This window comes from Opisthocomus hoazin, chromosome 9 (genome assembly GCF_030867145.1).
Source record: "Opisthocomus hoazin isolate bOpiHoa1 chromosome 9, bOpiHoa1.hap1, whole genome shotgun sequence".
Lineage (NCBI taxonomy): Eukaryota > Metazoa > Chordata > Aves > Opisthocomiformes > Opisthocomidae > Opisthocomus > Opisthocomus hoazin.
The window spans coordinates 23,638,577-23,651,519 of record NC_134422.1 but is presented as its reverse complement, the minus strand read 5'-3'; the positions used below and the strand labels follow the sequence as shown (position 1 = coordinate 23,651,519).

The 12,943-nt window shown below is 36.7% G+C and overlaps 1 protein-coding gene across 4 annotated transcripts in view; it reads left to right on the top strand.

The window, feature by feature from the left end:
* TLK1 (tousled like kinase 1) overlaps positions 1–12,943 on the top strand; it is an 80,483-nt gene that overhangs the window by 46,874 nt on the left and 20,666 nt on the right. For all 4 annotated transcript variants that reach the window (XM_075430999.1, XM_075431001.1, XM_075431000.1 and 1 more), the window contains exons 5-11: positions 1,407–1,453; positions 1,821–1,907; positions 3,029–3,118; positions 3,962–4,054; positions 5,284–5,394; positions 7,160–7,296; positions 8,550–8,738. In XM_075430999.1, coding sequence (XP_075287114.1) covers positions 1,407–1,453; positions 1,821–1,907; positions 3,029–3,118; positions 3,962–4,054; positions 5,284–5,394; positions 7,160–7,296; positions 8,550–8,738 — 754 coding nt within the window. The remainder of the gene's footprint in view (positions 1–1,406; positions 1,454–1,820; positions 1,908–3,028; positions 3,119–3,961; positions 4,055–5,283; positions 5,395–7,159; positions 7,297–8,549; positions 8,739–12,943) is intronic.

Below are 12,943 nucleotides of genomic sequence, written 5' to 3'. Positions count from 1 at the left end.
ATCAGTGTACATCTATTCATAATTGGCTGTACCAGAAAAATTTGATGTATTTCTTCAGTGCAGAGTCCTGTAACATGACATAGAATAGATTTTTCTATACTGAGAAGTATAGAAAAAGTCTCATTTATCTGGATGAAAGCAGATTTTAATTTAATAAAGTGATAACACGAGAATTAAGCATGAAGAGAGGAAATCACTAGCAGAATTGTAGGGCAGGTAAAGAACTGGCTAGAGGGCAGTAGCAGTGTTACATACGTGAACTGTGTAACTACTGGAGGAGTTAGCTGTGTGCCTTTTTAGGTCTTTGAATGATTTATCTAAATATTTCTGTGGAAAATCTGGGCACAAAAAGGCTACCTAATGTTTCTGTTTCTTCGTGGTATTTCGTAGTGACACAAAGTTATGCAGCCATGCCAATATAGAGGCATATTGGACTAGAAAGAATTCTTCAGGGCTGAAGCAATAGAAAAGCTTGAAAATCTTTGCTAAAAAGTCCAGAATTACATTTTTGGACCTATGGGTAGTGTGGGTAGTGATCTCCTAATTTATTGGAAAAATTTCTTTCTATAAAAAAAAAAAAGACAGCTTTGAACAATGGTCCACTTTCAAGATGTCTCCTAACAAGTAGTCTGACCTGTACAAGAGACAAATACAGCCTTAAGATTTACCAATCATCTTAGGGCCAAATAGAAGAAAGCATTTATGCCATTGGGTAAGGCATTGGTGCCATCTCTGGAATGCCACATACCAGTCAGGTCCTCACGTTGAAGAAAGATTAATTCACATTGGTGCTCCTGAAGTCGCAATGCTGATTAAGATCAAAGAAATTCTTCTCTCATTCTGCTCTGTTTATCTCCCTAGTTAACCCTGTGGGTCAGCGGATTGATAGTCAGGTTGGGAAGAATTGGAAGTACTTGTCGTACTCCATGCCCACACTGTTACTGGCACTTGAGGAAATCCTTGGGCTGAACATTTGGGCACAATAACCCACCTGGAACATATAATATTAACAGGCTTGGTTAATTTGATGTTTTGGAAGTGGGTGAACTTTGAGATAGTGCTTGAAAAGGGCAGGGACCTAGCACTAAAGATTTGATCTGCAGGATGAGAGGTGAGTTCCCTGTTACCTAGAAGAGGTCTAAAATGGCTGCTAAATCTGCACTAATCTGGTTTAGGAATTGAAGTGTGACTAAATTTCTGATTTCTCAATGAATGGAATATGCAAATCTCTTTGTTGTGGTCAATCCCTGAATTATCTGCATAGGGAGATCACATATTAGCACATCAAAGAAAACCAATTAACAAGTGCTAAGACTTTGCTGTAATTACAGTATAGGTAAAAATGTAAGACACATCTATAAGTAATTTACTTAAGAAATTCTAATGTATTAACGTCTTTGTTTCAGGAAAGAATATTGGTGGACGTGGTCACAAGATCAGTGACTATTTTGAGGTAAGGTTTTTGTGTGTTTGTAAAATTTACTTCCACTTTAAAATATACTTTTGGATGTTTTTTGGATGTTACAAAATCTTTGCTTGCAATGGACAGGCTTCCTGAGAGGATACTGGTTTTTTTCTTTATGTAAGTTTGAGTATTAAACCTTGAAGTAGAGATGCAGTGGTCTCTTGGTGCAGCCTGAGATAAAATAGGAAAACCGTTTTCTTTCACACGTTTCTTTAAATTGCCAAAGGCTACACGAATACAAGTAATACAATCTAATTTACAAATTCTGTGTACATATGAGCTGGGTCATTCAGTACATGCGTAATGTATTTTGATAAGAAGATTGACTAATTGGAGGGCCCTGTCTTCTCTACAGTACCAAGGTGGAAACGGCTCTAGTCCAGTGCGAGGTGTACCTCCTGCAATACGATCTCCTCAGAATTCACATTCCGCTCCTTCTTCTGTAAGTTTGTGAACTTCATAACTGCTGGAGATACTTTCGTAGTCTAAAAGTAGCATAACTGAAAAGAATCTGTATTCAAGGCAAGAGTTTTCAAAGGAGGGAAGCCTGAGAAGGATTTCATCCATTCAACAGAAGGAAAAAAAAAAAAGTTAAATACTAAAACTAAAATTTTCTGTTAATGCTGGGACTTTTTTCAAAAAATATAATTTTGACATACAAAGTAATTATGAATATTATTATGTTGAATAAATGTTAAAACGTTGTAATGACATCTATTCACAAGCCACACACAGAAAAGGGGAGGATTTTTGTTAACGTATGAGGAAACTGAACCCTAACTCAGGACTGTAAAAGCTCAGTTTTTGATAAATCATATGTTTTTAAATAACTGACACCTAATTTGCCAGTATCCTTTTAAAATTCTCTTTGTTGGTCCTGCTAATTAATTTTTTTCCTCCTTGTATGCACAATTTCAGTGTTAAGCAGACCCACGCGTGATTCTAAATGGACAAACAAATTCTGCCAGTTACAGGAAGGATTTGTTTTCTCTGGTGGTAGACCTCAGCTTTTATTCCATGTACTTTCAACTTCAGGCATGCTATTATTCTTTCTAACAGTATGGAGTGTAATACAGATTGTGGAATTCAACTTGAAAACAGTCTAACTCACATCAAGTAGTGGGTTTTGGGAAGTTTCAGTAACGGGATTTGTGTTCTGATTTGCATTGGCTTCCCCTTTCTGGTTCTCCCATGGGAAGTAACCACTCCAGCGATAACTCACTTTATTTTTGAGTTTTGAAAGCTTAGAATCAGCAAAATAAGTTTGTGTAAGACTGACATCACCTTATTTCAGTCTTGAATTGTCTTAAATCTTTCAGTCTGGTTTGCAAAAGTGGCAGTCTTGGTTTTCTCAGAGAGTGTATTTCATCCTTTCTAAACTGCAGGTGATATAGAACAGCATAGTAATAGCTCTCAATGCAGTGCTCCAAGTAGTATCTTCTGTAATAAAGATACCTTATTTCTCTATTCTGTATGATTTTCCTGCCAAGAGCTGTAAAGAAGGCTGTGTTCATAATTGAATATTCCAGTTGTACCTAAAATGCTTGTTTTCATGCATTCCAGGTTCGACAGAATAGTCCTTCTCCTACTTCATTAGCTTTTGGGGACCACCCTATCACACAACCAAAGCAGTTATCTTTTAAAATTACTCAGGTAACTATTTTTTGAGTAGAGCTATCCTATGTCATTTCAGACTGTAGGAAAAAGTGACAGAAATGTTCGTTTCTTTGTCTTTCAACTTCTTCTAAACTCTTAAAGGCTTTCAAAAGCTTTGCTTTTTACCTACACCAAAGCATTTTTCTTCTAATTTAAGCAGCTTGTAATTTAAGTCTCTGGTGAGTTCTGTATCCTGCACTTGCCCTGCTTCCAGCGTTGCACTTCGTGAGTAGTTAGATGACCACGTCGTTGGTAGGCTTTTGCTGTTGTGTGATCTTAGAAGTAGAGGCTGCTTTTTCAGGCAGTATTTGAAGTGACAGCTGCTGTTGTCATATTGCGTTTAAAGTAAGACACTGAAGAAGAAAAATGAGATGGTAATCAAAATGATCAAGATATATAATTCTGTCATGACTTTTAAAAGCCAAAAGCGACTGTTTTATCCTCTCTGCTATTTCTGATGTGATCTGTTATATCTTTCACGAGTTAGTCAGAACAAGGCTACTTAACCTGTTGACCAAATAGAGAATTTAAAGTAATTAGCTGACACTTACATTCTTGTTATGCTTTATATGCCTTTTTGGTGAACAATAACTTTCCGATTAGTGATGAAGTCTTTTAACACTGTTAGTGGTTTGTCCCAGCTGTTCACAGTTGTCCTGGTGAAGAGGGAAAGCAGTTTTGAGTAAGAACCTTTCATGTCACTTTCAAAACACATGAAAATAAGATGTGCTGGTCTTGTTGAATGTTTTGAAGTAGTTTATTTCTCTACTTAACAAGCATGAGAAAAATAATGCTGTAATTGATAAAGGAACTGATAAATATTTGAAATGTTCATTTTAGACTGATCTCACAATGCTGAAATTAGCTGCACTAGAAAGTAATAAAAATCAAGACTTGGAAAAGAAAGAAGGTCGTATAGATGACTTACTCAGGGTAAGTGTTAGACATGGGGTAAAGAGATTTGTTTAGAACAACAAGCAGTGAATATCAGGCAAATATTTTAAATGTTTGGATAATCTTTGTTTTTAAAAATTACCTTGGAGTTAAGTTAAAAGGTGAAACAAGTTTTTAATTTTTGTAAGGGTTTTTTTTTCTGAAAAGCCGAAAAGTCTACAAAAGGAAATGCATAAGGGTTTTTTTTTTCTGCTTCTGTGCTATGGCTTGTTAATGATTAAATATGTTTATAGACTTTCTGAAGGTGCAAAGAAAGGTGATGCTGTTTTGCAGGCAGCTGATTAAGTTCTGAAGTTCATTATATAAGTTCATGTAACAGGTGGGGTTTTTTGTTGTTCTGATTGTGAATAGCAGTTATTAGTGGGACAACTGTTGGCGTTTTCAGAATGGAGGTGATTGTGACAAATTATTATGGGCAATAAATAACTATTTTTAATAAGAAACCTATGCTATACTATGCTCTAAGACCTGTTTTCAGAAAAAAAAAATCTTAATGCTTGTGCTCTTGACAGAAGTGGTGGGGAGGTGTTATTTAGAAATATCAAATATGAAAGAAAAAAACCTGTATTCACAAATTAGTGTTTACATGTGGGCAAGTACATACTAACGCATGCAGTCATACATTATAAAATTGTACATGTAGACTGTTTTAGCACATGTTCAGCAGTATGGGATAGACAAACCAAGTCTTTTTTCAAAAAAATCCTTTTGTTTTAAACAAAATAATACTGCTGTGGTTTTTTTAAGGTAGTAAGTTAAATATATTTGGAATGAGGGAGCTTGCTAAACTTCCTACTCAGATAATTGAAACTTTTATCACTGTGAATTTTTTGTTTCCTTTTAAATTAAAAACATTAAGATTTCACATGACTTCAGCAATTAGATATAAAGGACCCGGAGCTAAAATTAAACTTTCAGTTTAACACTGGAGGACTGGAAAATTGATTGGTACAATGCTTTTATATGTTATTTATATCCTGAATGCTCTGTACTACAGAATGCAGCTCGGTGTAAAGGAAATAAAAAAGGGCACGACATCCTTCTACATATTGGGATAGATTTGTGAAATGAGGTTTTTGCCTATATAATATCTTTATACATGTTCTTACTTTAGTCATGTGAAGGTAGATACCTTTATTTTCTGTGACAGCTGATTAGAAAAACAATGTTTCACTATATCTTTTTTGTATTTTGTGTATATCTGTTAGGCTAACTGTGATCTTAGAAGACAAATAGATGAACAACAAAAGCTACTTGAAAAATACAAAGAAAGGTTAAACAAATGCATTTCAATGAGCAAGAAGCTTCTAATTGAAAAGGTAAGTTTACTGCTTTTAAAATGTTTGTGATAAACTGTGAGGGTGCTATAGAACTCCATTATGGTTCCTTTCTTTTCACTTTAACTTTTTCACATTAGTCTCTGAGAATGAAACTTCATATGCATGGTCTCTATCTGGCAGCAAGTGATTTTATAAGCCTGAATAGGGAAAATAAAATGTTAAGCCTTTTCCAGATAGTGGAAAATGGGCCTTTTTTAATTTAAGGAGGGCGTTTCCCATCACCAGTAATTCAGATACAGCAAAGCATAGAAGATAAGAATTTAGGCTGTGGCCAATTTTCTGGGCAAACTTTAAGACAAGATTACAGTGGATGAAAAAATTTCTGAACATAATCTATTGTGGAAAGGAGATGGATAAAATCTCTTTGTGGGACACTTAAGTGGCTGAGATAATTTTTTATGTAAAATGATAAAATGCTAGGTTAGCACAGAACTAATGGAAACAAGATAATGAAGGTGACCATTTACCTTAACACTACTATGAAAGAACTATATATTTCTAATTTAATGCCAACTGTATTTAAACTAGCAGCAGTTTCTAAAAAGACAAGGATACCTTGTTTCTCTCTCACTGTCTCTCTCTCTTCTTTGAAATAGCCTTATTTAAATTAAAAAAAAGTGAATAGAAAATGACCTTACTACAAATTAGGATACAAAAATGTATTAAGGTAAGCAACGAAGTCTGTTCCCTGACACTAGCCACTAGATGCTGCTGTCAGATACAAGGGCACAAACTGTTCCATTAGAGGATTAGAGTGAATTTCCTCATTAGCATGCCATAAATAAGTTATTGCAGTCCTTTAAGTTCCAGCATGAGGAGGATGCAGGGAAAAGATGCATCAGATACGTTCAGCATGACGCTAGGTGGGCACCTTCAGACTGAGAATATCACATAGGCCATTTTTTGTGAAAGGCCATGCAGGCCTCCTCTTCGGTCTGGAAGTCTTTTTGCACAAAGGTCCTCAATTCTGTCAACGTCTCACCTTTTTTGGGGGGTGGGGTGGGGGTGGTGGAGGGCAGTGATTTTGGGGCCTTAAGCATTTCTTATGAAACAGACGTTTGTAACAATTGAAGAAGTTTCTGTCCATCAGCAGTGTTCATGGTGCGCTTTGTTCTTGTGCTGAAGCAGACTAGGGAGACCGAGTCATTTATCACATCCCTCGGAAGCTTGTGGTAGTAGCGACTGGTTGTGAGAAGGGCATCAGCTTCTATTACTGCAAGTGAATAATCTGATCGCAGTAAAGTCTACCTCTAGTGCATTCCCACATAGAGATTCCTGAGCTTGGTTTGGTACAAGTAATAACATGGAAAATCCCTCGGCAGAGCATCTAAGCTAAGTATAAGATACATAAGAGTAGTGCACTCTTTCTGATATCTTAAGCAGGCTCATTTAGTATAATAGACCTATACAGACATAATCTTAACTATATGATGCTGATACTCTTACCAGTTTTACTGTATTTACAAATAAAATGTTAATTATTAAGAACAGCAAACTTCACAGGAAAACTGAGTCAAACTCATTTTTTTTTGTGCACAAATCGTCATTACTACCAATTCTGACAAATGCAGATGTTTGAGTTATGCAAAAATTAGAATAAGTGAAGTAATAAAATACATTTTTGTCTACTCTTCTTTTATCCCTCCCATTGAAAGTTGTTGGAGGGAAAAAAAACTGAGTGTTTGACTGACTTTTTGAACACTTTAGTATTACTAAATATGAATATTTTTTTTTGTTTTCTCAGAGCACACAGGAAAAGCTGGCAAGCAGAGAGAAGAGCATGCAAGATAGATTACGCCTGGGGCATTTTACAACAGTTCGTCATGGTGCTTCATTTACTGAACAGTGGACAGATGGCTTTGCATTTCAAAATCTCGTGAAGTTAGTCAAAGCTATGTTCTTAAAATTCTCACTAATTGTTAGTTCCCTCTAGTGGATTTTTTTTATTACGAAGGTTCTAGGATCTGAGCGACTTTTCATACGTTGTATTTTGCTTTGCTTTTTGAAGACTGAGAATACAGTACAGAACTCCCTTAATCAACTGAGGGAATACTAAGGCCAGGTGTCTTTGAAAGGCAGTTTGATTTTGCTTTATTTTAACTACCCTTAGAAAAGCATGAATATACTAAATGAGCAGCATGTCATTATTCAGCTCAGCTAGTAGAAAGCGCTATAAAATTAAATCAGTGATTTTTTCAAGCAGCTAACTGTATATTTCTGGTGATCGCTGGGGCAGATGAGGTCTGTGAACTTCTTATTGGTTACATAGGCGCTGCCTGCACATCCATCACCATACCAGCTTTTTCAGGCATCCAGCTCCTCAGAGCCATGAAAGAGGAGTGACAAATCTGGCAGCCTCAGCTAGGGTCTAGTGCAATTGGATGGGGGAGACCAGCCACCTGGAAAAGAGCTTCTGCCACATGTATTTCAGCAGAGATGGGGCCAAGGTAAAGGGCTCTGGGAGACCATCAGAGGTGGTGGTAAAATAGTTGTGGAATGCCTCAAAAGGTGTTCTTTGGTAATGAGTCTGATTCAGTCTTTGGAGAGATACAGACATACATGTATATAAAAGTGATTCACCAAGACTTTAGTTTTTGAAGGGCAATATGTACTCTTCACATTATCTGATTGCCTAGGGCATTGTTTCTTTACGACGATCTTAAAAACAGTCTGTATGTGTTTTGCATAAAAGCTGTAGTTGTTTGCCATACAGCCAAACTGATGACTTATTTTGGAACAGTCAGATCAAATTCAGTATTTGGCCAATAAAAATAAAGATTTCTCTATTGACTCTTACATTTCTTTTGATGATACGAAAGAAGGTGTCTGCCAGCTCAGATACTCTTTTCTTTTTCTAATGCAGAAATCATGTGTAACACTTTCAAAACCAAAACCAAACAACCCCAAAACAAAAAAAAAAAACCCTGCCATGTATTTCAAAAGTAAATTGTGCCAAAACTTTATTAAAATTTTCTTACCTTGTGAAGAACGTTGTTGTTCTTTTTCCTAGGAAACACTCTCAAGTGTGCAGTAAGTTTTCTAAAAATTTCTTAATGCTTTATCAGTTAAAAAGATAGTTCTTTAAAATATGGAAAATGATGAAACTTTAATAAAGCTTTTTTTGGGGTTTACAGGCAGCAAGAGTGGGTGAATCAACAAAGGGAAGACATTGAAAGGCAAAGAAAGCTCCTGGCCAAGCGAAAGCCTCCAACTACAAATAATTCTCAGGCACCATCTGCCAATTCTGAACCCAAGCAGAGGAAAAATAAAGCTGTGAATGGGGCAGAAAACGATCCCTTTGTTAGACCCAATTTACCACAGCTGTAAGTTTAACATTTCAATCAGTCTTTTACATAAATTCTCAGATATTGTCTGTGTGAGTTCTATTCAAATAACAGCATAAAAAGACACTCAGTATATTCAGCAGCTATATTCTCACTGAGGACTTGCTGATGTTAGGGAAATTTGCACCACTGCCTATGAAGAAGTCATACAATGGCCCAGTTTATTTTTGGTGAAGTCACCAGAGAAAGGCCCATTCTGTGTTTATGCTATGTTCCTTCTGTTTTCCTGATCTAGAGGAGTCCTTGTTCTGGTTTCCTACTCTTGTAATGTCACTGATACCTGTTTGAACTTCTCTTGATCCACATTGGTTTAGGAGCCTCTCCTTTAGTTAGAGAGCATTTCATTTCTCATACAACAGTCTTTAGCTGACAAGAAAAGCTTTTTCAGCCTTTAGTATTTGAAGATGTGTCTAAAAACAAACAGAAAAAAACCTTTTTTTTTTCTTCTGAATGCTAGATCCTGAGAGCAACTGTCAGAAGTTACTGATCCCATTTCACATATTGACAATGTTGAAATTTTTTGTCATTTAAACATAAAAATTGAGAGCCATCAAAGAATTCTCAATTTGTCAAGTGATGTTTTTCCTTCAGAAACAAATTCAAGGCACAGACAGATGAGTTCTTGACATTTTATTTGAGTATTTTAAGAAGTTGCTGCTTGGAGATACTAGTTATTGCCCTTGATGCTAAGAGGCTGCAGCTGGTAGTGCATCTGTTCCTAGTCAGCTTAACTAAAAAGTAAATAACTAGGGTTAAAAAGACTGACAAATTAATCTGTGTTACTTTGCAGAAGTAGGCTCCATGTGAACATGCTTGCCTGTCACCTCTCACCTGTGGAGGTAGTAATTTATACCTCTGGGAGTGGGAGGTAAACAAATTACTCTGGTTAGATCAGCAAAGTACATACATTTGGACCATCAGTTTGAAGACAGCTGCATATGTTTTGCATAATGCATCATTCTTAAAGTTCACATTGTAAAATTTTTTTGGCTGTGACGAAAATATCATGAAAATACAGTAGTAAGGCTGACAGTGTAAGCAAATCTTGATTAGTGTTAATTGTGTATTTTGGTAGAGAGCTGAAGAGTCATTGCTCAGATCGATTCGTTAGTAATACTTAGTGCCTGTATTTCGTCTTCTTAGAATATGAGTAATGCTTCTGAATGGTACAGTAAAGATTACTGTCATGTTAAAAATACCTTTTTGTTTGAATGTAATATCACTTGTTATTGAAAGTAACATTACAGTAAAGGAAAAGACCTGAAACATTACAGAACTTTTAATTTGCCAGCTTTTGGCCAGGTCTTCTTTCATGTTAAGTTTCCATGGTCTTATTGCTGCTTTGGAGGTGATAAAATACACATCTGGGAAAAAATACAAATTACGTGTTCTAACTATTAAGTAGAACAAGATGAATTTCCTGATAATAGACTTCTGAATATTTTCTAGTGTTATGCAGTTTTGTATAATTTCCAAATGACTAGAAACTTATCAAATTTTCATTTCATTTGGCATAACCAGTTACATGAACATGCTTGCTGGTTATGGAATTGGCAAGAGAACAATCAGAATTGCCCTTTTATATCTAATGCTAGCATTGAATCAAAACTGTTCTGCCTTTAAGTATCCTGATTTGATCATTGTATAATCTAGATATGAGGCTGCTTGCCTATATGATAAGCTTATAAATTTAGTGTCAGACCTTCGAGAAAGTCTGTAATGTGTCCTGAGATCACAGAATCATGAAGCTACATCATGCTCTTGAGCCTTTACTTGAAAGGATTTTTTAAATGTTTGTGTTCAGGATTTGTTATAATTTTGTATAGCAGTATTATGTGTTGACTCCTCTCTGCTTCTCAGTAGAGAATTAAATACGTTTTGTGTATCTTGGTAAAGCAATTATTCATTGTGCACTTCCCTTTTAGAGTAAATTTGTCATCTGCTCTGTGTGATTGCCTCCTATTATGTTGTGCCTATCACTGTTCCTGTGTTACTTTGAAAGTAATGATCCTAATTAGTATAGCCAAATGGAAGAGGCTCTGTTTCTATGAGGCATAGGGAAATACCGAGCTGCATGAGCTCAATGAACTAAACAGTAGTAAATCAGTACAACATATATGCAAGTGATTAGGCAGATCTTTTTTAAACGAACAAACAACTTGCTAGCAGTTGTTAGCAACAAGTGTCTCTACCAGTGTTGTTTGCTTTAGAAAACGTCTCCAGCTGCAGGTCTTGACAAGAGAACATGAGCTATAGCTTTATAACAAGCAGTATTATTGAAGCCCTTTCTGAAAATGGGTGTTAACTGTTTTGAAACTGATAGAAGGTGTTGCCCGAAGCATTCTTAATAAGGGCGGGTTTTTAGTGTAGCTGAATATACTATGGTCTCTGATACAAGTTTAAAAGCAAAATTTTTGTACTGGTGTTGTTAGTATAAAAGTGGCCAGCTGCAAGTGTCATGTGAGTGAATGGTGGCTTTGGTGTTACATGCAACAGATGAGCTGAAACACTGTCCTGGTTTTCCATCCTTCTTTCTCTTTTTGTGGCCCAAACCAAAACTAAAAAAGTAGTTTCCATTTTGGGATCTCTCTTTTCTACTGAGCAAAGTAATTTTATTAGTCTTCGATGAAAGGAGTAAATTGAAATTTATTTAAAGAAAAAAAAGGTTGCCTTCTTAGCCCTGGAAAAATGTGTTTGAAAACACTATTCTAAATTCTTTGGAGACATGAGAGAATATAATGCTAGTCCCCTTGTCTTGGAAGCAGCTCTTATTTCACTAGACAATTATTTCTAGGTCCAACATTTTATTTAGTTTAGATGGTGTGGTCCTTCCTGTGCAGTTTCAGCTGTGTCAGTTGCGTTCACTTCCCAGTCACCTCTTCACTGCTTCCCAGTTCCTCCATGGGAGTCTGCATGCATCCTTGTCCCAGCATGCAATTTGGAGTAGGAGAGCAGAAGGAGCAGGCAGAGTTTGTTACTGTAGCTGAACAAATGCATCATTTACAGGGAGCATTCTGTTCTGTATGGAACAAATAAAAATGTTTTCAGAAACTTTTTCAGGCTGAAGTGCCAACAATGTGTCTGGGCTTTACAGGACAAGTAAAGACAGCTTCTTTCCTGAGGCGGTCTCTTTCTAAGGCAAACATGGAAACAATGGGCAAAAAGACCTCATGGAAGGCTTTGACTTGCTTGGTCAGCATCTGCCCCTACTTGTAGAAATTTGGGGAACTACAGTGATAGTAAAGTTGGACCAGAAAAGGAGCACTTCAGAAATTGTAGCCAAAAATTTGTATTGGTTGTATGTATGGCTTTCTGGGGGCATGGCCGCATTCTGCTGTGCCTGTGTATCCAGGATGATTTTTCAGCTGGGAAAAGGTGGGAGGAGAGATGATTGTAAATGTGCCAGGCTTGGTAATCATGACAACCAAGGAGCATGTTGCCGTTTTGGGTTTTTTTTCTTGTCTGTACCCAAGAGTAAGAGTGTTTTGATCCTAGAAGAAGGTTTTGTCTGAACTTCTGAGGAAGAATTGCAAAGATTCGTTACGTCTACCCATGCATACTGTGTCAAAGCCTTTGAAATTTGGCTATGAAAACACTATTAAACAACTGGAAGGCCTATTTTTGGTAATGAAAAAAAAAATGTTTAAATTGGTGATAATCAAGCCTTTCAGGCCAGGTAAGCTGTCCACTTTCTTCCAGTGACAAGTAAAGTTGGCACACCATGGCCCTGTGTGTCACAGGAAAACTACACTACATGCACAGAGTACGTCCAGTGCTTTTTTTTGGAATTTCAGGAATTTATTGCATGTAGATGATAGTTCATTTGTCTGTAGACAGTTAAAATACAGCATTTATTGCATAGTAATTTTCAGCAGAAAAGATCACGGTCAAGACCAGACTATTGCCAGATTAATTCATGCAACCTTCTCCCAGCTGCCCTTGCTCCTCAATGATCCTCAGATTAGCCTCAAGCCTGACTGTCCAGCTTAAGTTCATTTAGTGGATGGCAGCAGCTTCTTTCTGGCCAGTGTCCCTTCCCTGTGCTCCTCAAACTTTTTCCTCCGCATCTGATGACATCTGTGTGTCTCAGGTCATGGAGGAGCAACCCCTTCTGCGGGAAATAATGGTGTCTCGCAGGTGACTTCTAATTTCAGAAAGTGCCTCCAGCATGCCGCAGCCCTGCA